Source organism: Delphinus delphis, chromosome 15, assembly GCF_949987515.2.
Source record: "Delphinus delphis chromosome 15, mDelDel1.2, whole genome shotgun sequence".
NCBI classification, from domain to species: domain Eukaryota; kingdom Metazoa; phylum Chordata; class Mammalia; order Artiodactyla; family Delphinidae; genus Delphinus; species Delphinus delphis.
This window is the reverse complement of record NC_082697.1, coordinates 166,337-189,857: the sequence shown is the minus strand read 5'-3', so window position 1 is coordinate 189,857 and position 23,521 is coordinate 166,337. Positions and strand designations below refer to the sequence as shown.

General features: G+C 61.0%; 3 protein-coding genes and 1 long non-coding RNA gene across 5 annotated transcripts; 2 read left to right on the top strand and 2 right to left on the bottom strand.

The window, feature by feature from the left end:
* The first annotated feature begins 58 nt into the window (after window positions 1-58).
* On the top strand, window positions 59-8,044 carry LOC132438409 (uncharacterized). The gene is made up of 4 exons (XR_009522189.1): window positions 59-151; window positions 538-643; window positions 1,240-1,344; window positions 7,579-8,044. It is a non-coding gene; the product is annotated as an uncharacterized lncRNA (long non-coding RNA).
* LKAAEAR1 (LKAAEAR motif containing 1) lies at window positions 3,554-4,262 on the bottom strand. The gene is made up of 3 exons (XM_060032605.2): window positions 4,019-4,262; window positions 3,765-3,887; window positions 3,554-3,677 (listed from the first exon to the last, which is right to left on the bottom strand). The coding sequence occupies exons 1-3, from the start codon at window positions 4,259-4,261 to the stop codon at window positions 3,618-3,620; spliced, it is 426 nt and encodes a 141-aa protein (XP_059888588.2). The 5' UTR covers window position 4,262; the 3' UTR covers window positions 3,554-3,617.
* Window positions 8,045-10,096: 2,052 nt separating the features above from the next.
* On the top strand, window positions 10,097-18,552 carry OPRL1 (opioid related nociceptin receptor 1). 2 transcript variants are annotated; one of them, XM_060032609.1, is made up of 4 exons: window positions 10,097-10,473; window positions 10,943-11,206; window positions 16,106-16,461; window positions 16,568-18,552. In XM_060032609.1, the coding sequence occupies exons 1-4, from the start codon at window positions 10,097-10,099 to the stop codon at window positions 17,089-17,091; spliced, it is 1,521 nt and encodes a 506-aa protein (XP_059888592.1). In that variant the 3' UTR covers window positions 17,092-18,552. The 2 variants fall into 2 exon arrangements, with proteins under 2 accessions (XP_059888592.1, XP_059888593.1); XM_060032610.2 differs by lacking the exon at window positions 10,097-10,473 and having other exon boundaries at window positions 10,968-11,243.
* Window positions 18,553-22,242: 3,690 nt separating this feature from the next.
* NPBWR2 (neuropeptides B and W receptor 2) lies at window positions 22,243-23,237 on the bottom strand. Its single transcript, XM_060032811.1, is given in 3 exon segments — window positions 22,243-22,543; window positions 22,545-22,967; window positions 22,969-23,237. Coding segments are annotated over 3 exon segments (993 nt in total).
* Between the last annotated feature and the right edge of the window lie 284 nt (window positions 23,238-23,521).

Here is a 23,521-nt window from a genome sequence, read left to right as displayed (position 1 = left end):
CGCGCCCCGCCCCGCGTTCGGCCGGCCCCTCGCCCCACGCGCCCACTCCCCATCGCCCCGCGCGCAGGGGCGCGGCGCCTCCGTCCCCACCGTCGCTTACGATGGCCTGTGCAGATGATGGGGCCTCTGGCCCCCCGGGGCGGCTGAGTTGGTACTGCGGCAGCTGGGGGTGTGGCCGTGCGCCAGCTCTGCTCGGCAGGGCCGGTCCAGCGTTGCCGTTACGGGGTGGGGTGGGGTGGAGGTTGTGGGGGGGGGGGGCGTTCCCATAGGTTACTTGCCCCGCTCGAGGGAGAGGCCCCCTGGAAAGGACTGTCCCCCGTGGTCAGTCCCGGCCTGGCCCTAGCCTCTCTGGCACTGGGTGTCCTCACCTGTGAAATAGGGTTAAGGGCGCGCTGTCACCGTGCTGTAGGGGACTTCCCAAGGAAGGGGGTTCCTGGGCTTCGGTGCCACTGATGCCGGGGGTACTGGTTCTTATATCCGGGGTCGCCAAATGTCCCTGTCTGCGGGGCCTGGCTGAGTCCCTTTCAACCCCTCCAGTTGCCCCCAGATGTTCTACAGTTTAAAGCCACACCTCCCCTTTGCCACGAATGCCCGTCCCTTCTCTTCGGACAACTCTCCTCGTATCTTATGACCTGGTATAGCTGTGAGTTAAATCCCTTATCCCAGCATGCTTTGGGCCAGTGTCTGAGTGGCCCCGGCCTCCGACCGTACGCAGCTCCTGTCCCCGGCGCCCAGGGCCCGCTCACAATCTTATGACCTGGTATAGCTGTGAGTTAAATCCCTTATCCCAGCATGCTTTGGGCCAGTGTCTGGGGGGCCCTGACCCTGCTCTGGAAGTGGTCTGCAGTGTCTGGGGGGCCCTGGCCTCCGACCGTACGCAGCTCCTGTCCCCGGCGCCCAGGGCCCGCTCACAATCTTATGACCTGGTATAGCTGTGAGTTAAATCCCTTATCCCAGCATGCTTTGGGCCAGTGTCTGGGGGGCCCTGACCCTGCTCTGGAAGTGGTCTGCAGTGTCTGAGTCCCCCTGGCCTGTGAGTTAAATCCCTTATCCCAGCATGCTTTGGGCCAGTGTCTGCGTGGCCCTGGCCCCCGACCGTACGCAGCTCCTGTCCGCGGCGCCCAGGGCCCGCTCACAAAGTGCCTTCCAGTTGCTCGGGTTGCAGGTGCTCGCTGTCTTCCACGCTCTTGGGGGCATAAAGGGCAGTGGAGGTTTTACGTGCGCTCCTCATTCATCCAGCAAATGTCTGCGTGTCCCCTGTGTGCCAGTCAGTGGGACCTGGCAGCGAGCAGGACAGACAAGCCCCAGAGCAGACAAGAAGTGGACTTGCAGACTGGGTGAGAGGTGAGGAGAGCTAAGGAGAACCACAGAGCGACGAGGGGGGCGTTTCAGTGCTACCGCTTGCTCAGCACGGGACGGAGCTGGAGCCGCTGGCAGGGCAGCAGGGCAGGAGCTGAGCTGAAGAGGGTGCGGGCCAAGGTCAGGGAGGAGAGAGGGGCCCTGCAGTCCGGGGGGCGTCTTGATGCCCTGTGCCCAGGGGGCTTGGCTGCCATGTTGGCAGCCTGGCTGGGACAGGGCAGAGGCTGGAAGCCTGCCCAGATGGGAGGTGGCTGCTTCGTATTTAGCTTAGATAACAGTCCCGGGAGGTGGGTCCTTCAAAGACGGGCCAGAGCTTAGTCAAGGTCACACAGCCCTGCCTCCGCCATGGTACTTGCCGTGGCACCTTCACCCGCCTCCTGAGACGCGCGGGGCAGCTGGATGCGGGTGTGGGTCAGCGCACTTCTCTTCCACTCAGGCCACACTCTACGCTTCTCTGGCCCTCCCCTCCCCCTCCCAGCCCCCCATACACTGTCCTTCCTCTCACCACCCCCGCATGTCCCCCGGCCACTTAGGCCTCTCCGTGCCCCTTGCCTCGGCCCTCCTGGGTCTTCTGCCCTTCCTCTGGGGAGTCTATCCCGTATTCCACAGGAGGAACCAGGTGGGCCGGGCAGGGGCTCATTCAAGGCTGTGCAGCAGGTAATGCTGGGGGTGAGATTTGAACCCAGGACCCTCTGTCTAGAGCATGAGCTCCCAGCCCCCAGTACATTGGGCTGCGGCCTACATACTTTGCTTTTCCATAGCAGAAGCCTCCTTCAGGCCCTGCAGAATTGTCCTCGGCCACTTTCCTGGGCCTTCTCTGCAGACCAAGGACCCCTCCCTGGTGTGGGGATCAAAGGGTGCCCATGTGCCAGCCCCACGCCTGGTGCAGAGCTGTCTGTGAGGCCGCCCTCTTGCTGGCCTCCTCGGGGCGGTGGGTGCCTCTCTCATCCTCTGTCCTCAAGTGCCTGCCTGATGCCCTCCTTCCCCTCGCCCGAGCCACCTTCTCTTCCCCTGTTCCTTGTTTCCCCTACCTGCCTGAACCGCCCCCCGCATCCCCCCCCCCCCCCATAGAGAGCTCCCCCTCCCTCATGGAGCTTCCAGTCTCCAGCTCCACACACAGTTCTGGGCTTGGATCAACGCCAAGGGTGCAACGACCCAGAACAGGCGAAGGGTCCTGTGAGGGGAAGGGCTTGCTGAGGTCACAGAGGGCTCAGGTCCCCATTCTGAGCTGCGTCAGGGAGGGCACTGGCCGCCACAGAGCAGGATTCCTTGCTGGACCCCAGCTCTGACCTCTGCCAGTAGAGGGCCCACCCCTCCAGGACCAGTTCTCTGCTGCAGGCTGGCAACTCTGCCAGAGGCTCCTGGCAGGGGAGGGCCTTGTCTGAGGCCCCCCGCTCTGTAGCCTGCTGGACTGCTGGGAGGGAGGAAAAGGGAGAGCCGGCTAAGAGAAATCTCAGTCTCTGCGAAGAGCCTGTGTTGGGCAGGAGAGTAAGTTCTCGAAGGGGAGATCTGTCCAGAACATGGGAGGTTCTTCAGAATCCAGAGGGTTTGCAGGATGTGGGTTTGTCAGAATGGAAAGGGGCGGTGTCCTTCCTGTCCTCTGCGTGTGTGTGTGTACGTGTGTGTGGTGGTGGTGGGGTCCAGTAAGGGGGATCAAAGGGGCAGAGGAGGATTATCAAGATAGAAAGGAAGACCCGAGGGTGCTTTCTGCCTGAAGGGCCTCGCCCTCCCCAGTCTCCTGGTCCTCTGAGGGTCTCCCAGGCGTGGCTGACTGTCCAAAGGCCCGCTTCGGCTTCTGCAGTCACTCTCCTGTCCAGAATGTCACCTTCCTCGCTGACCCTCTGATGGAATGACCTGCAGTCTGGGGTCCTGCTTGGGTACCACTTTCTCCCCGAGGCCGCCCTTACCTCTGGGGGTGTGACTGTTGCTGGGCCAGGCTCTTCCTCCCATCACACCCAGGCTGGGGGCTCCCACGGACTCACAGGGCACCAGATTGCCTGATGGGGGCAGCGTGGGATTTGGGGGATTCGGGGTGTCCCTGCCCCCTGTGAGTCTGATGTCAGCCAGCTTGTAGCTTTCCACTTTGTTGGAGGAGCTGCACTCTGAGTACCCCAATGCCTGTGACATCGGATGCATCCATCCTTCCCCCTTCCCTCCCAGGGGACCTAGAGAAAGGAAGCCTAGACACCAGGGGGCGCTTTGAAAGTGAGAACTTTACGTAGGAGGGTGGGGCACAGTCGTGCACGGTGGGGTCGCCATCAACGCGGGAAGATGCTGCCATCGACTTTCTCCTCCAGAATGGTTTCCACGCGCCTCCGCTGCGGGGAAGGAGGTGCTGGGGCCGGGTGTGCGGGGCGGAGGGCGGGCCCCCGCCCCTCCCCGGCCCTTCCCGGGCTCGCAGTCACCTCTCGACGGTCTAGGGGGTCTGGGATCCGCGTGGGCTTCAGCTGCGGCGGCAGGAACAGCTCCAGCCTGAGGGCGGCGCGCGCGGACTTCTGCCGCAGGATTAGGAGCGAGATCTCCTCCGCCTGCGGGTGCCGGGGTCAGGGCGCGGGGATGTTGCGGAGCCTTGGCGACGGGCGGCCCCGCCTCGCCCTCAGAACCCCCGGCCGGGTGGTCCCCCCGTCCCTTCCTCGCCCCGGCCCCGCCCCTGCCTCACCCGCAGGCGGGCGTGGCGCAGTCGGAGAGCGCGGACTCGGCCGCGGGCCTCGGCGGCCTTGAGGACGCCGAGGACCTGGTCCTGGCTTTGCGCGGGCGTCTCGAGCTGCAGCGTCCACGCGCGCGGGTCAGGCATGCGGTACCCCAGCTCTGCTGACTCACTCGGGAAGACGGAAGCGGCCGCGCCCACGTCCTCCAGCAGGTCGCCAAAGAGCAGGTGGCTGTGGCGCTGCGCGGGCCGCATGGCCTCCAGGCCCTCCGGCGTGAGGGCCCAGCTCGGCGTCGGGGACTCCGCCTTGGCACACCTCACGCGGGCCCCTGCGCCCTGCGCGCCCTTACCCACTCGCTCCCGCGGGACCCTGCACGCGGTCCCTTCGCCGGCTCTGGCTGCATCCTCGGGCCCTGCCGAGGGAAGACGATGTCCCGATGTCCCGCTGGCGCCCGCTCCTTCGGTCTGGCCCGGCCCCGCCTTGGGTTCCCAGCTCCGGCCCCTCTGGACCCTGTGCAGCCCGCCTTAGGGCCCGCACCTCTGGTCTCTGCGCCTTTGCCACAACCGCGCACACGTCCCGGTCAGCTCAGCCTCCTTACTCACTCCTGCATTCCGCTAGAACTTTCGGATCCACTCCCTTCCTGCCCATGGGCTGTTTCTCCCGCACTGGGAAGATGCTGAGACCCCTGAGTTGACCTCAGGCACCACCCAGGGGTGGAGACAGATTGAGGCTGCTCTGGGCGAGGCTAGGAGGACACTTCCTCCCATGCCAGGACCCTCGCTGTGGCCGTCCCCCATGCCTGCGTAGGCCTCAGACCCCTCTGTCTTAGTGTTAGGGGCTGGAGGTGGCGGGGGTGGGCCTTCATTATATCTTGGGCAGAGGACTCGTGCTTTTCTGGGAGATGTGTGTGTGTTTGATGTTGTGTGGGTCCGTTTGTGTTGTCTGTGGGAGGTCTCACTTGTGTGCGGCGGAGTCTCAGAGTCGAATGGACAGCTGGCTTGCTGCAGGGGAGACGCCATCCCCCCAGCCTGTCCCACGCTGGGTCTAGATGGAGTGAGGGAGAGAGGAGCCCAGGGAAAAGGTGGTAGAGGGGGAAGGGCCCCCGAGGTGGGAGAGGGAAACACCCCGGAAGTCCCGGTGCAGCCCTGCAGGGCTCCTTTCCTTGCCCGGCCCAGCCCACAGCACCTCAGACCCCGGACCCCAGGTCCTGGGCCGGGTCCTGGCCCACACTGGGACAGAGGCTGGCGTCCGCACCCTCCCCCGCCCCGTCCCTAGCGGCGGCGGTCGAGCGCCCGGCCCTTGCCTCCCGTTTCCACACCCCATACTTTGTGCCTTCTCGGGTCTGGGCCTCCAACTCAGCCCAGACTCTCTGGGACTTGTTGACGCGGTTGCTCGGCAACCAGGAGGCCCGCCCCTCCCCCAAGCCAACGGGGGCGGGGCGAGCCCTCGGGGAGGTGCATGGTCAGAACTTCGGTCCGAGTGCACTGAGGTCCCCGGCCAGATGCCCCGCCCCGGGACCTCCCGGCTGTCAAGGACCACGAGGGAGATGACCCTCAGCTTTAACAGCCCGGGTGCGCTCTCCTTCTTTTCTGAAGAGCCCCAAACGCACTCTTCTGCGGGCTGTGGGCCCAGCTTCCTGGCTGGAGAGGTCTTTGCTGGCTAGTTTTGGGGTCAGGGGGCGCAGATCTGAGGAGACCTTCGTGGTTGAGCCCCTTCCCCCTCTTCATGGCCCACGAGGCCTCCCACAGCAGAACTCAGGACTCTTCACCTCTTCCAGGGCAAGTCTGGGGGTTCCAGGGGTGGTGTAAGAACAGGGGTGGTGTTTTTTTTTAAGACCATTGGTTTTGTTTTCTTTTTTTAAATATTTATTTATTTTCTTTCTTTTTTTCAAATAAATTTATTCATTTATTTATTTTTGGCTGCATTGGGTCTTTGTTGCTGCGCACAGGCTTTCTCTAGGTGTGGAGTGCCGGGGGCTACTCTTCGTTGCGGTGCGCGGGCTTCTCATCGCGGTGGCTTCTCTTGTTGCGGAGCAGGGTCTCTAGGTGTGCAGGCTTCAGTAGTTGTGGCACGGGGGCTCAGTAGTTGGGGCTCGAGGGCTCTAGAGTGCAGGCTCAGTAGTTGTGGTGCACGGGCTTAGTTGCTCCGCGGCATGTGGGATCTTCCTGGACCAGGGCTCGAACCCGTGTCCCCTGCATTGGCAGGTGGATTCTTAACCACTCCGCCACCAGGGAAGTCCTTTCTTTCTTTTTTTTTTGGGCTGTGTTAGGTCTTAGTTGCGGCGCGTGGGCTCTTCGTTGCGGCACGCGGGCTTCTCTCTAGTGGTGGTGTGCGCGTTTTCTCTCTCTCCTTGAGGCACGTGAGCTCAGTAGTTGTGGTGCGCGGGCTTAGTTGCCCCGCGGCATGTGGGATCTAAGTTCCCCGACCAGGGAGCAAACCGCGTCCCCTGCGTTGGAAGGCAGATTCTTTACCACCGAATCACCAGGGAAGTCCCCAGACTCGGGTTTTGATTTCTGGGTCCTGGGTCCTAGATTTCTGTAATTTATTTGTGCATTTGTTAATTTCATAATATTTTAGAACTGATTCGCTTAATTGATTAATTCTTTAATTTGTTCATGCACTCATCAGATTATTCTGGGTTCAATAATCCATGTACTCACTCCACAGTTGATGTTAGGCCAGAATTAGTGCATTAAGTCCAGAATTTGTTAATGTACTGGTGGTTCCCACAGTGTAGACATGCCTCTTCCCTTCATTCATGGATGTGCCAAGGTGGGCACTGAGGCCCATGGATGGTGCCATTTTGGGAGTTCACGACCTGAGTCCCTGAGGGGAGAGACTGTCCTGGCTTTGGGGGTGGCGTCTCAGCTGAGGTTCTGGCCTTTCCGAAGGAGGCTGTTGACTGTTGCCATTGTTTTTGGGAGTTTGCTCTGGCCTCCCAGTGAGAGGGTAAGGTTTTTTTTTTTTAATACATCTTTATGGGAGTATAATTGCTTCACAATGCTGTGTTAGTTTCTGTTGTACAACAAAGTGAATCAGCCATATGCATACATACGTCCCTTCGCTTTTGTGGCCCCATATCTCGGGAGCTGGCATGCCATCCCCCGCTTCCCAAAGCTGCATGGAACTGCCCATCCTTCCAGCCCCCAAGCCTTTGCAGGAGCTTTTCCCTGGATGCTTCCCCTTCCCGCCCCCGGCTGCCACAGGGCTTGTGCCTGTAGGGTGAGGCCTGGGCCTTGGGATTCAGCATCACCGAGGAGCTTTTGAAGGCAAAGGTCTCTGGGCTCCAGAAGAAGCAGTGAGGGCTTAGGCAGGCTGACCTGCCTCCTTCAAGCAGTCCTCCTGGATACACGCAGCCCAGGCCAGCACCACCTCTGGCCCTCACTCTGCGCTCCCACAGGAGTGAGTTCTCTGAGACAGGAGTCTGGGCCCTCCTCTTAGCTTCCCAGGATCCTGGCCAGGGAGATGCAGGGGGGAAGTGACTTGCAAGAGTGGGAGTTATGGGGGGAGGGGGAGAATGGGCGCACTCTCCTGCAGGAAGGGACTTGTAACTTTCCCTCTGTTTTTGTAGGATTGAAAACCTTTGACACCTGCTCCTCCTTGACTCCCAGAGGGCCTGGTGTTGGCATAGTTCACATTCCTGAGCGGAGCTTCTTCCTGCTTCTCTACCACCCCCACCCAACAGCTCCCCTGGGAGGAGAGGTGCTCCCTGTGTCTGGGGCCCAGCCACTGTGAGGCCCTGGGCCACGTCTCCCGCCCGTTTCTGTGTCCAGGATTCATGTGTTTTTCAAGGGCTGATGGAAATGCTGAGATCTAAGAGCGTGCTGATCGACGCCAAGACCTGAAAACTTCAAAATAATATCAATAAGGATTATTAAATGACTACAAAATTTAACATTATACTGCAAATCTACAATTCTGTCACAGTGTGTAAATATTAGGAAGTTAAAATCACAAGGAAAAAGTAATATTTTATGAAGAAGCCCAGAATTATGAAAATCCTTTTACTTTTTTTTGCACGCAGGCTTTTCTCTAGTTGCGGTGAGCGGGGGCTACTCTTTGTTGCGGTGCGCGGGCTTCTCATTGCGGTGGCTTCTCTTGTTGCGGAGCACAGGCTCTAGGCACACGGGCTCAGCAGTTGTGGCTCGCGGGCTCTAGAGCACAGGCTCAGTAGTTGCAGCTCACGGGCTTAGTTGCTCTGCGGCATGTGGGGGTCTTCCCGGGCCAGGGCTTGAACCCGTGTCCCCTGCACTGGCAGGTGGATTCTTAACCACTGCGCCACCAGGGAAGCCCCATTGCTTTGACTTTTCAACAGCACAACTGGCCTGGTGACTGAATTCCCTGGGGATGGCTGTTCTGGGTGAGGCTGCTGGCGACCGTGCTTTGATTCCCGTGCCCTACTCCGGGGGGTGTCGGGGGTGGCAAAGCATATGCGGACCGAGGGGCAGCAGACAGTGTGGCATCTGGCGCTGACGGGCCCTGAGTCACTGGGTGCAAGGGTGAGGTGCGTTCACCCCAGTTTGTGGGTGTCACCGGCACTCTGGGACCTGGGTCCTGCCCGGAAGGCCCCCCACGATGTGTCCTCACGGGAGGTCTGTCCAGACTGGAACTCACACCCAGCGTCAAGGCAGCCTCCTAGCCCCGCCCTTTCCCCAGGCTCAAGGCCATTAGGAAACGCAGCTTCGGAAACTGGCGGGCAGGTGGGCCCAGGCAGTGGGGGTGGGAGGGGCTGAGGTTGGCTGCTCAGACCTCGGGGAGCCCAGGTCGGGGAGGCTGCAGGAGGGCGAGCCCCTGGGGTTCCTGCCCTGCTGGGGCTCCCAAGGTCAATGGGATGGGGCTTCGAGCTTTGCCTGGAGAATGTGGTGCACGTGTGTCCCCCGGGCGTCCGAGGCTTTGCTCTGCCTCTTCTCCCGCGTCTACCTTGTGCCTCACGTGCACCCTAGTGTGGGTTTGCGTGGGTGTGGCCCATGCGTCTGTGGGTCCCTTCGAGTGTCTGTGCGTCCTCTGAGCACGTACCCACGTCTGTTTGTTTACCTGTGTGCCTACTTGGGCATCTTTGTGTGTGTTTTTGTGAGTCTTTGTGTCCTGAGTGCCTCTGCGGATGTGCCCCATGTCTCCACACGTGTCCCTGGGTCGACTGCAGTGAAGATGCAGAGATAAGTCCTGGGGGACAGCCTGGGATGCTGAGCCCTAGGGTATTTGCCTGCTCTGTCCTCTCCTGATTCGCCAGGTATCCTAGCGACGCTGCTGCCAGTCGCCTAGCAACCAGGTCCCCATCCTTGGAGACAGATGCTCCAAGCAGGGGCTGGGCTGTGTGGGCAGAGCCCGGGCAGGAAGAACGACCCCTTGACTGGGTGGGGCCGGCAGTTCAGCTCAGGGTCACCCACGAGGCATGTGCCCCCAGGGATGGGCAGGAGGCAGCTCCATGTTGTGCCGTGTGGGTGCTGGGGGCCCAGGCTGTGAGGCAGTGATGTTCAGATGTTGTTCAGGGACCCGTCCGCTGAAGCAGAGGCGCCCTTGCTGGGTCTTCAGGTGGCAGACAGACCTGGCTCTGAACGCTGTCTCTGCCCCTTTGACAGGTGGCCTCACGCTGCTGAGGTGCCCTTGTTGGCACGGAGGTGCTGCCGAGGCCCACAGTCAGGGGTGGTGGGGGTGGACAGGCTTGGCACCCAGGAGGCACGTGGGGCGCGCTGGACCGTCCAGACACCCTGCTTGCTTATGAGGCTCTGATCTGCTCAGGGCTGGCTGCGCAGGGCCCCAGCCACCCAACCGGCGGCCCCTGTGGCTCAGCTGCCCTGGGATCCCAGCTGAGGGGCGCTGTTCTGGGCATGGAACTCCGGCTGGGGCAGGTCTGAGTCCGTCCAAGGCCCTGCTTCTGAGTGAGATGCGGCTTCACGTCTGTCTCTGTCTTGTGTGTGTCTCTCCGAGTCTCCGTTCCATGTCTTTGTGTGTTTCTGCATGTCCTTTGTGTCTGTTCTTGTGTGTTTGTCCCTGTGTCTCCATGTGTCTGTCCCTGAGTCCCTGTGCGTCCGTGTGTGTGTGTGTGTGTGTGTGTGTGTGTGTGTGTCCGTCCACGTGTCTGAGTTCTCATGTGCACCTCTATCCCTGTGTCCATGTGTTCGAGCCTGTCTCCGTCTGGGCTCTGTGGGTCCAAGCCTCTCTGTTGTTCATCTCTAAGGGTGCACCCTGGTCCTTGCCTCTGTCCCCGTCCAGCCTGGGGCCCCCTCCTCCATCCTGCACGGCCCCGCCCCCCTGGAGCCGCAGCCTGCTCCCCTCCCCCAGCTCCGTGCACCAGGCTGCTGCGTCTGGTCTGGCGTCTGAGAAGGAAAAGGAGCAGCTGCCACCGTGCGGCAGCCGCGGCGCCGTCCAGACCCAGAGCTGAGTCGGGCCGGCGCTCCCAGCCCTGCTCTGCCGCAGGCCGAGGGTTAGGGCCTCCGGGGTCCCAGCTCCCACGGAGGTCACCGAGGTAAGGCTGAGCCGCTGGGGGCTGGCGTGGAGGTGACCTGTGGTGGCCGCAGCTCTCAGGCAGGGCTGGGGAGGGGCAGGAGGAGGCCCTGTGCTCGGTTGCCCTGTGCCCAGTGTTCCAGGTGTTTCTGGGTGTGTCTTGGTCCCTTTTGTGTCTGCGTGTGCCCGAGGGCAGCTTTGGGCATCTGTGTGCGTGTGTGTGTGTGTGTGCGCGCGTGCTGTGTGTCTGTGAGCCCCCATGGTGGACACATCCTGCTGTGTAAGCGCATCCGCCATCCCATGTGGGAGCCCGCAGGCCAGCTGAGACTGTGTCCCTGTGTGTGTGCACGTGTGCCCCGTCCCTGGCATACACGTTTGCGTGTCTCCGTGTGCCCGGTGTGTGTGTGTGCACACGCACGTGCCTCCGTGTCTGCGGCCTGGGGCCGGGTGGGTGCTGGGTGCTGCGCTCACATGTCCCTGTGCCTCCGCAGGTACCGTGGGGCTTTGCGTGCAGGGCGGGGCATGGAGTCCCTCTTCCCTGCCCCGTTCTGGGAAGTCCTCTACGGCGGCCACCTGCAGGGCAACCTGTCTCTCCTGAGCCCCAACCACAGCCTGCTGCCCCCGCACCTGATGCTCAATGCCAGCCACGGCGCCTTCCTGCCCCTCGGGCTCAAGGTCACCATCGTGGGGCTCTACCTGGCTGTGTGCGTCGGGGGGCTGCTGGGGAACTGTCTCGTCATGTATGTCATCCTCAGGTAGGCTGGGCACCCCCCCGCCCCCCGCCTCCCACCGGTGGGTCCCGAGCAGCTTGCCGAGGGCATGGAGCAGGGGCTGCTCTGGCAGGCTTGGCACGCGGGGATCTCCCACCCCCTGTTCAATTCCTGGCCCCCTGTCACTGGGCAGGGTCGGTCCTGAGGCCCTGGCGGCTCAGCTCCTGAGGGCAGAGGCACTTGGCTGGGGGAGAGGGAGAGGCAGGGTCCAGCCCGGGTGTGGGAGGAGGCGCAGCTCTGTCCCAGATGGAGCGCCACCCTGACTCCTGAGAGATGACGCGCCATCTGAGCCGTGCGCCAGGCTCCCAGCCCAGCTGCCGCGTGAGGACCTCACGGGCCCCACAGTGATCCCGGAAGGCAGCTCTTGTCGGCGTCGTCCAGGCCCGGTGCTGGGGCAGCTTCACGAGGCCCCTTCCTCGGCTCCGGGGCTCCGTGCTCACCGCTGGTGTTTGGGCCGATTCCAGCATTTGCTGGTGCTCAGAATGGGAACGCTTGTGCGGTCAAGGGTGGCAGCCACGCTGCTGGGGGGACCTAATGGGGGATGGTGTGGGGACATTGTGGAAGGATGGCCGAGACAGCATGAGGGGACAGCATGGGGAAACAAAGTGGGAAGAGCGTGGGAGAGAGCGTGGGGACAGCATGGGGGACAGCGTGGGGATGGCATGGGGAGGTATAATGGGAAGAGCATGCGGGGAATGTGGGACAGGGTGAGAACAGCGTGTGGGGATGGCATCGGGACGGCGTGGGGACACATGCACGTGTGCACACACGTGTATACATGTGTGTGTACGCATGCACGTGAGCGTGTAAATGTGTGCACACACACGAGTGTGCACCCGTGTGTGAGTGTGTGCATGTCTGGGTGTGTGCATATACGTGTGTACACTGCACCTTGTACATACATCTGGGTGCATGGACACAACGCGTGCAAGCACGTACACGTGTGCACATGTATCTGAGCGCGGGCATGAATGCGCGAGTGTGAACACACACGTGTGCATGCGGGCACACACGTGTGCTTTGTGCGCGCGCACGTGTGCACGCCCTTGTGGCTGTGTCCGTGTGTGCATGTGTGCAAACATGCCCTTGTACATTTGTATGTGCTGGTGTGTGTCATGTGTGTGCTCAGACAAGGGGCTGCGAGGAGCAGCTGCCCTTCCCCCAGTGCTGACCCCGGGGTACTAGGCTCACGTGCCCCTTGGTGGCTGGAGGGTGTGCCATGGGTGAGAAATGTGGGTGGCGGTGGGGTGCTACGGGTGAGAAATGTGGGTGGGGGTGGGCTTGTTCCTCCTTCCGGTTGTGAGTGTTTCCTGTGGGGTCTCTGCTCTGCGCGGGGGCATCAAAACCCTCAGAGGCACGTCTTGATTAGAGAGCAGAGAGGCGAGGTCGTCTTGCCCACGAGCAGTCCCCACGGAGAGTGATGGCCGGGAACTGCTGTGAGCACGCCGGGCTCAGAGGCAGAACGATGTGTTCTGAGCCGTGGCACGGGGTGGACTGCCTCGGTGGTCAGAAACACCCAGTTCCAGTCCCTGCTCTTTTTTTACAGGCAATGTTTTTAAAGTAGTTTTAGGTTCACGGCAAAATTGAGGAGAAGGTACAGCGGTTTCTCATATAGTCCCTGTCCTGCCCTCCCCTCCCCAGGCATAACCTCCCCCATTATCAACATCCCCACCAGCATAGTACAGTTTCACAACTGATGAACCTACCTTGATACATCGTAATCACCCCAAACCCATAGTTTACCTTAGGGTTCCCTCTTGGTGTTGTACTTTCTATGGGTTTGGACAAATATATAATGGCATGTATCCACCATTACAGTATCACACCGAGTAGTTTCACTGCCCTAGAAATCCTCCGTGCTCTGCCTGTTCATCCTTTCCCACCTCCCAGCCCCTGGCAAACACTGATCTTTTTACTGCGTTCATAGTTTTGCTTTTCCAGAATGTGGAATCATACGGTCTGTAGCCTTTTCAGGTTGGCTTCTTTCACTTAGCAATACGCATGTGAGGGTCCTCCATGTCTTTTCATGGCTTGAGAGCTCGTTCCTTTTAACTGCTGGATAATATTCCATTTTCTGGGTGAGCCACAGTTTATTTATTCATCCACCTACTGGAGGACATCTTGGTTGCTTCCAAGTTTCAGCAACTATGAATAAAGCTGCTATAAACATCCGTGTGCAGGTTTTTATGTGGATATATTTTCAGCTCCTTTGGTTAAATATCGAAGGGTGGGTGATTGCTGGGTCTTATGGTAAGAGTCTGTTTTGTAAGAAAATGCCAAGCTGTCTTTCAAATGGCTGTACCTTCTGACGCCCTCACCAGCATTTAGTGGTGTCATTCTAATAGGTATGTACTGGTATCTCATTGTTGTTTTATTTTATTAAAAAAATTTTTTTTTCTTTGGCTGCGTTGGGTCTTCGTTGCTCTGCGCGGGCTTTTCTCTGGTTGCGGCGAGCGGGGGCTCCTCTTCGTTGCGGTGCACGGGCTTCTCATTGCGGTGGCTTCTCTTGTTGCAGAGCACAGGCTCTAGGGCGCAGGCTCATTAGTTGTGGCGCATGGGCTTAGCTGCTCCGCGGCATGTGGGATCTTCCCGGACCAGGGCTCGAACCCGTGTCCCCTGCATTGACAGGCAGATTCTTATCCGCTGCGCCACCAGGGAAGTCCTCACTGTTGTTTTAATTTGCATTTCTCTGATGACATAGGTGGAGCATCTTTTCATGTGCTTCTTTGCTGTCTGTATGTCTTCTTTGCTGAGGGTCTGTTAAGGTCTTCGGCCCATTTTTAACCAGGCTGTCTGTGTTCTTATTGTTGAGCATTAGGAGTTCTTCGTGCATTCTGGACAGCAGTCCTTTGTCAGATGGGTCTTTGGCAAATCTTTCCTCCTGCCTGTGGCTGCTCTTCTAGTTCTCTTGACCCACTTTTCCTTTACCAGCTCTGTGGCCTTGAGAAGACCGTTTAGGTCCTCTGAGCCTGAATGTCGTCCTGTGCAGACTGGGCAGCAAAATAGCGCTTCGGAATCTTAAATGAGTTAAAATCCAAGTGAAGAACTTGGCACAGCATCTGCCGCCATCACTGTCCTTGTTGTTTGGTCGTGATTAAGGCCTCTTTGAGCTTATTCTTAATCTCTCTCTAAGAGGCAGAAAGAAACTCCAGATTCCTTCATGGCAGCTTAATTGACATGGAACATTGTTGTCTCTGGTGTTGCCACCGTCACCACCACCACCATCACCATCAACAGCACCATCACCACCACCATCACCACCATCAACAGCACCATCGCCACCACCACCATCACCACCACCACCATCGCCACCACCACCATCACCACCACCACCACCATCACCACCACCACCATCATCACCATCATCACCATCAACAGCACCATCACCACCACCATCGCCACCACCACCATCGCCACCACCACCATCGCCACCACCACCACCATCAACAGCACCATCACCACCATCACCACCACCACCATCGCCACCACCACCATCACCACCACCACCACCATCATCACCACCACCACCATCATCACCATCAACAGCACCATCACCACCACCATCACCACCATCACCACCGCCACCATCACCACCACCACCACCATCATCACCACCACCACCACTACCATCACCACCACCACCATCATCACCATCAACAGCACCATCACCACCACCATCACCACCATCACCATCGCCACCATCACCACCACCACCACCACCATCATCACCACCACCATCATCACCATCATCACCATCAACAGAACCATCACCACCACCATCACCACCATCACCATCGCCACCATCACCACCACCACCACCATCACCACCATCGCCATCACCACCACCACCATCACCACCACCACCATCATCACCACCACTACCATCACCATCACCATCACCACCACCACCACCAACAGCACCATCAACAGCACCATCACCACCACCATCACCACCATCACCATCGCCACCACCACCATCACCACCACCACCATCACCACCATCACCATCATCACCACCACTACCATCACTATCACCATCACCACCACCACCACCAACAGCACCATCAACAGCACCATCACCACCACCATCACCACCATCACCATCGCCACCACCACCATCACCACCACCACCGCCATCATCACCACCACCACCACTACCACCACCACCACCACCATCATCACCATCAACAGCACCACCACCATCACCAGCACCACCACTGTTGCTAGCACCATCTCCACCACCACCACCACCACCACCATAATTACCACCATCACCAACACTACCACCATCACCATTATAACAACTATTAATTCGTTTAGCAGGTAGTTGTTAAGCACCCACAATTCTTCCAGACCCATGCCAGGGTCTTGCATGCAATGAGACCCCATTAGCATCTGCCCCATCCCTGTCACCATCTCCTGTTCGGTTGCTAGGCAACAGTGAGGCCTGGTTTGGCGTGCTCTTCCAGATCCTGGAGCCCCTGGAAACCTCTGGTGGTGGAAGGGCCAACATTTTGGTCCAAGAAGGGTCTTGGGGGAGACTTGAAAGGGAGGAGGACAGGTTCTTTGTCTTATGAGTCCTGTTTCTGCTCTCATGCAGGGTCAGGCAGACACTCTGCTCCCCCCACCCCATACCCATCCTTTCCAAGGCAGGCAAGTCTTTAGGTTGCGAACCATTTTTTGTGTGCTGTAAGTACTTGAAGAATTTGTTAAAATACTTGCCTTCAGGCTCCATGGCATTGGGCTGGGCCCATGAACCTACATTTTAGCAGGGGGCAGAGTGGGTGCCCCCTGTGATGGCCAACAGGAAGGGCCCCTTGCCCTTCGCTGCCAGGTCTGCCAAGGTGGCCAAATGAAGCCTCTTCCTCCCCGTCCTCTCTGCAGACACACCAAGATGAAGACAGCTACCAACATTTACATCTTTAACTTGGCCCTGGCGGACACTCTGGTGCTGCTGACCCTGCCCTTCCAGGGCACAGATGTCCTCCTGGGCTTCTGGCCATTTGGGAACGCCCTGTGCAAGACGGTCATCGCCATTGACTATTACAACATGTTCACCAGCACCTTCACGCTGACTGCCATGAGCGTGGACCGCTACATAGCCATCTGCCACCCCATCCGTGCCCTTGACGTCCGGACATCCAGCAAGGCCCAGGCTGTCAATGTGGCCATCTGGGCCCTGGCCTCTGTTGTCGGCGTTCCCGTTGCCATCATGGGCTCGGCACAGGTTGAGGATGAAGGTCAGTGCAGGGCACCCTCCTCCCCAGTGCCACGCTCCCCTGGCTCTGGGTGGCTCTCTCCCTGCCCACCTGCCCAGCTTCCCTGACCCTGCTTCTCTCCCTGCAGAGATTGAGTGCCTGGTGGAGATCCCCACCCCGCAGGACTACTGGGGCCCCGTGTTTGCCATCTGCATCTTCCTCTTCTCCTTCATCATGCCTGTGCTCATCATCTCCGTCTGCTACAGCCTGATGATCCGGCGGCTGCGAGGCGTCCGCCTGCTCTCAGGCTCCCGCGAGAAGGACCGGAACCTGCGGCGCATCACGCGTCTGGTGCTGGTGGTGGTGGCTGTGTTCGTGGGCTGCTGGACGCCCGTGCAGGTCTTCGTGCTGGTCCAGGGGCTGGGCGTGCAGCCGGGCAGTGAGACTGTGGTGGCCATTCTGCGTTTCTGCACGGCCCTCGGCTATGTCAACAGCTGCCTCAACCCCATCCTCTACGCCTTCCTGGACGAGAACTTCAAGGCCTGCTTCCGCAAGTTCTGCTGCGCGCCCACCCTGCGCCGGGAGATGCAGGTGTCAGACCGCGTGCGCAGCATCGCCAAGGATGTGGCTCATGCTCGCAAGACCTCTGAGATGGTGCCACGGCCGGCATGACTAGGCGTGGACCTGCCCATGGTGCCTGTCAGCCCGCAGAGCCCATCCACACCAAACACGGAGCTCACGCAGGTCACCGCTCTCTAGGCAGACGTGCAGCTGCGCATCACCAGCCTCCACGGGCCACCCTGTGGCCTTGGAGGGTCTGGTGACATCACGGGACGGGTCAGAGCATTAGGGCTGCCCTCCTAGTGGAGGGCGGGGAGGGGGTGCAGGACTCACTGGTGAGCATGCCCGGCACTGCCAAGCTTCATGGACCGTCCTGGCCTCTCCCCTGCTGCATCCGTCTCCGGGTGGGCACACAGCCGGAAGCGTGACAGCGGCTGTACAGTCCCACGTGCCCTCGTGCTGTGTGCTGTCTGCATGGACCCTTGCAGTGTCTCCTCTGGGCAGCTGGATGGGCCTGGCGCCGCCTGGAGAGTCCAGTGGGCATCCCTGGGCAGTGGGACTCGCCCTGAGAGTGGAACTCCTTAGGAGGCTTCTCAGCAAGCCTGTTCCCTCCAGGACACGTGAACTGTTGCGCCGCAGACGTGGCCGTTCGGGTTTGCGAGGCGGTCAGGAGGACCGCCGCAGGCCACCCTGTCATTTGTGAAGCAGCCCCACGTGCCTGGCCTCAGCTGTGGGGTGGGGGGGGCTCTGTGGTGCTCTGTCTGGGTTGCCTGGGCCCCCCTCGGGCTGTCCCTCGAAGCCCTCCTTTCAGACTCCATCAGAGGTCAGCGGCTGTGCAGCTGTCAGGACCGTGTGTCCTGCTTGGGTCCTGGTGGCCTTGGAAGGATGCCAGCTGGGACAGGTTCGGCCCTGCACCCCCAGTGACTGACGCCCTGCTTCATTTCAAGCCCCCCGTTATCTGTGGGGGAAGCCTGAGCTTCCCAGTCAGAGGCGGCTTCGTATGCAGAGTTGGAAGGAGAGCTGGGGCTGGCAGACCTGCTTGAGGGAGGCTGCAAGGACCATCTGAGCCGTGGGGACCCTGCCCGCTGTGACCATCCAGAGAAGTACCCTCCCAGTTTGCAGATGGAGGCTGCAGCTCGGTGACTTGGCCAGCGTTCTCCCTGCAGACAAGCTGCTGAAACATCTGCAGTGGTAGAGCTGCCTCTACCTGCTAGCTGAGCTGTAGACCTGGCCAGGTGAGCTGAGGCACCTGGAAAGAGGAGGAGGTGCTGACTCTGGACTGGCCTCTCCTGCTTTGGGGACCCTGGCCTTGTGGGGTCGTCCTTGGGGAGGACGGGGCTCTGTCCGTGCTGCCAGCAGCGGGAGGCTCTGAGGACCGGAGCCACTATGGCTGCAGCATTTTTGTGCCAAGGCTGAAAGACATGTGCATTTGTGGTGGTGTAACATGTGTCTCCATGTATCTATGCATGTGGACAGTGTGATTTCCCCTGCACGTAACCAGCCCTGAACTGTCTCCAGGGGCCGTGACGGAGGGTCAGAATAACCCCCTGCACGCTGGTCAGGGTGCTCTGCTTGCAACAGGTGTTTCTGACTCTTTGGGGGGCCGTTGGGGTAAATTCTCTGGGATTAGCACGGGGGGTGTAGGTAGATCCGTCCTCCAACCTGCTCTGTGCTCTCCACCTGGCTCTGTGCTTGGCAGACTGTCCCACTTTGGGAAGGGGTCGACTAGTTCATGACGTGCCGGGGGCCTGTCTTCTTTGCTTCAGCACAAAGTTTCTCCCCAAACAATCAAGCACTGCACTCCCCACCCCTGTAGCCAGCGGTTCCAGTGGCGGATCCAGTGGTGGGTGCTTCCCCACAGTGGGCTACGGGTTCTCCTCACTCCCACCTCCCCCCGCTCTAGCTCCTTTCTCGTTCCTTGGGCGGATCCAAGGGAGTTTGATGACAGATGCACAGAACCGCTTCCTTTGGCAGCCCTGAGATTCTGATATCCTCCTGGCTCCTGCGTGGGCCCGGTTCTACCCAGGCTGACTGTCGGGCAGACAACCCTGTCAGAGAGAGGGGCTTCGCAGGGGCATCCAGGGCCAGCTCGGTCGCAGTGCGTGGGCACAGGCAGAGGGGCCAATGTCCGGGTTTATATAAGTTTTAATGACAAGCAAATTGCTGTTAACACAAAAATTTAGCATCAAGGGAAAGTTTAGGGTGCCCCCTGTGATGGCCCCTTGCCCTTCGCTGCCAGGTCTGCCAAGGTGGCCAAATGAAGCCTCTTCCTCCCCGTCCTCTGCAGACACACCAGGATGAAGACAGCCGACATTTACATCTGTAGCTTGGCCCCGGCGGGCCCGGCGGACACTTTGGTGCTGCCGACACTGCCCTTCCAGGGCACAGATGTCCTCCTGGGCTTCTGGCCATTTGGGAACGCCCTGTGCAAGATGGTCAGTGGCAGTTAGCACGGGGGGAGGCAGCGGGGTCCTGGCGGAGGAGGCGGCTCAGGGTGGGCTCCGGGCTGCCAACCAGGCCGAACCCACAGCGAGCGTCTGCGCTCGTCCCCGTCCAGGCAGGGCTGAGGGGCAGGCCAGCAGCCCGCGGGACCTCGGAAGCGGACCACGGCTCGTCCTCTCCACCTGCACCCAGACCTCTCCTCGGCTCCCACCTCCGACGCCGCCCCCTGCCTCCAGCCCCGCCCCGCCCCCACCTCCACGCCCCACCGCTCCGACCCGGCCCCCAGCCTGCATCGCCACCTCGCCCCCTGCCCCTTTCCGTGCCCCAATCCCCGCCCCCGCCCAACCCCCACCAGCTGGGCTCGGTCAAGTCTCCCGGCTTCGCTGAGCCTTGGTTTCCCCGCCTGCGCAGAAGGGACGCCGAACCTTCCTCACGGGGTAGTGGGGGAGGCCGGGCGGGGGAGGGTCAGCGGATCGGTCAGCGGATCAGCGGGGAAGCTGCGGGCTCGCCTGGCGCTCTGGACTTTGCCCACCAGGGGCGCTGTGGCCCGCGGGAGGCTGCGCCCAGGGGCCGCGCCGGGTGGTGCGGGGCCGGGGTCCGGGCCACGGCGAGGGGATTTGGGGAGTGGAAGGAGACGGCCAGTTCTCTCTGGGCCCAGAAGCCCAGGGCATGGGGACACTCCCTCCCCGTTCCCCAGTCCATCTCCGGAGGCACGGTGGAGGAGGGGGGGCGTTTTCCCCGGGGTCCACAACTCACTCGGGCAGGATCCCGGTGAGGGCTCTCCTCTCCCCCCAACCTTGGCTGGCCCATGTCTCCCCCACCCTTGGTGTGTCGCGGGCCCTGCGTGAAGACCCTCCCTCCCATCGGGTGTGGACCGCCTGGCTGGGCCTGCCCCTGCTCGGCCCCCACCATGGACCCCAGTGCGAGACGGTGGCTCCCGTTGCTGGGCTGTGTGTGGGGCGGGGGCCACCCCAGGGGATAAAAAGTGTGCGGTCCGTTGAGGAGGCTTGGTTGGCACCTCCCGTGCTAGGGAGATGTTCTGCAGGGGACGGGGTGGGAGACCCTTGCTCGGCCCGGCGTTCCCGTGGGCTTCCGGCTGACACAGCCCCGCCCCTGCTGCTGCGCACTCACGCCACGCGCGCTCACGCCACGCGCACTCACGCCTCGCTTCGGCCCAGCTGGGGTCTTAGCTGGGGTGTGGGAGCCGCAACATCTTCTCTCGAGGAGCTCGCAGGGCGCAGGATGAACGCTGACGAGGTAATCACGGCTGCTGCTTGGAGAGGTGTGACTGCAACACAGTGAGAGAGCGGATCGGGAACAGCTAGTTCTTCGTGGGGGAGGCTGGGTGCTAGTGGCGGTTTGAGAAGTGGCCACAGCCCCTGAGTGTGGGTGGGACTTGGGGACTCGCTTCTAAGGAACAGAAAGCAGAATGGCTTCCCAGCTAGGCCTTAAAGGTGTGGAGGTTTCCGCCTGGCTCTCTCGGCTGCTGCCCTGTGGGCTCGCTGCCACCCCTGGAGGATGCCCGAGCAGCCTGTGGACAGCCCGCAGGGCCAGGAACGGAGGCCTCCGGCCAGTGGCCACGAGAGGAAGCGGCTCCTCCAGCCCCGGTGTGGCCTTCAGGTGATTGGGACCTCGGCTGAAGTCTTGCCTGCAATGTCATGAGAGACCCTGAGCTGCAGCCAGCCGAGAGCTGCTGGAAGGTTCCTGACCCACAAGGGTTGTGAACTAGTAAATGTTCTGAGCTGCTAATTTTGGGGGAGGGTTTTATACAGTAATAGCTTACTAATACCATGTGGTCAGAAAGATAACAGGACGGAGGTAGCCTCTGAGTTGTTTCAGGCTGAGAGAGGGAAGGGGAGAGGGGCGTGGGTCCGAGCTCTTCCACGTGACCGGGTGGGGGGGAGGCGGCCATGCAGCCTGGGGGCCACCTCACCGGGTGGCGAAAGGTGTGTCCTGCTTGCCAGCGGGACAGACTGACTAGAGCCGTGTCACAAGGACTAAAACCAACCTGGGGCCCCATAAGCCTCGCAGGGTTATCGGGTGCCGGGCAGGTGACTTACGGAACGGCAGGGCTGGAGCTCCAGGCCTGGAAGCAGCTGAGAGCCGTGGGGCCAAGAGTGCGGAGCCTGGCCGAGGCCCACCAAAGCCGTCTTCAGGGACTCGTGGCAGAAATGGTCTCTGAGCAGCCAGCCCCTTAGTGTCCCCACCCCACCCCCAGGTGGAGCCCCTGCTGGCAGAGTCTAGGCCCCCGGCCACACCTCAGGGGGGAAGGGGTCCAGGTGCCAGCCTGTCTAAGTGACAGGTGCCCTCCAGAGGTCCTGGCAGAAGGGCCCTGGGTCCTATAGCAGGACATGGGAGGGGACCACAGGCATCGGCATGAAGGGCACAAGGGGCATGGGGTGCTCGAGGGAGCCTGAGCCCTGCTGAGGGAGCCAGGAGGGGACACGGGCACAGGCCTCCTGGCGGGACGCCACCTGAGTTTTGGGCTGTGAGAGCGCGCTTCATGGCCTCCTTTGATGTGCGCCTTTGGCTCTTACAGCGACACCTGGCTTTGTTGCCCCAGGTGCCCCCCAGGATATCTGTTGTGCCAGGACCATCTGCCTGGGTCGGCGGGACCTGAATCCCTGCAGCTGGCCACCCAAGGGCTGTCTAGGAGGCAGAGACGGGGGGGTCCATGGCCGCCTCTGCGGGCTTGGTGGCCAGCCTTCGTGGGGCTTTCTCTTTCTGTCTGGAGAAAATCGTGATGGGATGTGAACAAGTGGGGTGCTGCCCTAAAGGAGCAGAGCTTTCTACGGTTGCGTGGCCGCGAGGGAGGGGTGCCTATGCCCCCGGGCACTGGAACGTGGCACAGAGGCGCTTCCAGAAGCTGTGGTCCGGGAAGGCCTAGAGGACGGGGTTGAGGCAGGAGCTGGTGTAGCCGAGGCTGGTGACAACATAGGAGATGATGATGACCAGTGGCGTCTGGGGCAGGTCTGTGGTCAGGGCTACGACTGAGGCCAGGTGGAAGGGCGTCCAGCAGAGCAGGCCCACGGCCAGCACAGCCAGGACCTGGAGACTCACCTTCCGCTTGGCCTTGTCCAGAGCCTTGGCTCCGGAGTGGAGCCGCAGGGCCTGCAGCCTCCACGTAGAGAACATAGAGGGTGCCCGTGGGCACCGCCAAGCCCAGCACCGGCGTGTAGATGCTGATTGCCTGGAACCAGGCCCGCTCAGGCCGTGGGCAGCTCAGCCCGCAGCTCGTGACCTGTAGCTCTTTGCCGTAGACCCCGGCGAAGGTGAAGAAGGGCAGCATTGTGACAGTGACACACAGCCAGGTGCACAGGCTGGGGGTCTCAGCCCCGCGGACAGTGTGCCGGGGCGTGCGGCGGGGCCGCACCATGGCTGGCACCACCAGGTAGCGGTCCATGCTCATGGCGGCCGGGAAGTAGACGCTGGAGAAGATGTTGCAGCGGTCGGTGGCCAGCACCAGCTTGCAGAGCAGCTCCCCAACGGGCCAGCGCTGCAGCACGTGCTTGGCGATGTTGGTGGGCAGCACCGGTGTGAAGAGTCGTCGCGATGGCCAGGTTCAGGGTGAACGCGTGGGTCACCGTCTTCATCCTGGGCGCTCTCAGAATCACACAGATGGCGGCCGCGTTGCCCGTTAGCCGCACGGCGCAGATAGCAGCGTACACCACTGGCAGGAACACGTGAAGAGCCGGCAGCGGCTCAGGGAGTGTGACGCTGTGTCTGGTGCTGTTGTCCCGAGAGAGGCCGGCGCCCGTTGTGCCTGGCAAGGGGAAGCCTCGGCTGTCCGGGCTCTCCGGCCCCGTGGCCTCCATCGTGAGGCAGGACCGATAATGGTTTGTGCCCTGGGCAGGTGGGAGGTGCTTCCGAGCTGGGAATCTGGGCAGGGGCCTCCTTGGGCTGGATTCTGAGAAAGAAACGACCAGAAACTCCGGGACCTGGCTGTCAGCTTAGAATGGGAGCTGCCTCAAGTTCTCTGGCAGAAGTTGTGGCCACTTTGCCGGGATTCATGGCGTCTCTCTCCATCCACCCCTTTCCAGTGGCAGGAGAGAGCCTGGCGGAGCGCATGGGCACCTCCTCCTGGGTAGCACTTCCGGCT

What these genes read in the sequence shown, in the direction of transcription:
- OPRL1 (XM_060032609.1), top strand. Translation starts at nt 10,097, where the DNA reads ATGTGCACCTCTATCCCTGTGTCCATGTGTTCGAGCCTGTCTCCGTCT. An exon ending in CTCCCACGGAGGTCACCGAG is followed by an intron (nt 10,474 to 10,942) that starts GTAAGGCTGAGC and finishes GTGCCTCCGCAG; the next exon opens with GTACCGTGGGGCTTTGCGTG. An exon ending in GGCACAGGTTGAGGATGAAG is followed by an intron (nt 16,462 to 16,567) that starts GTCAGTGCAGGG and finishes CTCTCCCTGCAG; the next exon opens with AGATTGAGTGCCTGGTGGAG.
- LKAAEAR1 (XM_060032605.2), bottom strand. Translation starts at nt 4,261, where the DNA reads ATGCGGCCCGCGCAGCGCCACAGCCACCTGCTCTTTGGCGACCTGCTG. An exon ending in TGCGCCACGCCCGCCTGCGG is followed by an intron (nt 3,888 to 4,018) that starts GTGAGGCAGGGG and finishes CGGCACCCGCAG; the next exon opens with GCGGAGGAGATCTCGCTCCT. An exon ending in ACCCCCTAGACCGTCGAGAG is followed by an intron (nt 3,678 to 3,764) that starts GTGACTGCGAGC and finishes CCTTCCCCGCAG; the next exon opens with CGGAGGCGCGTGGAAACCAT.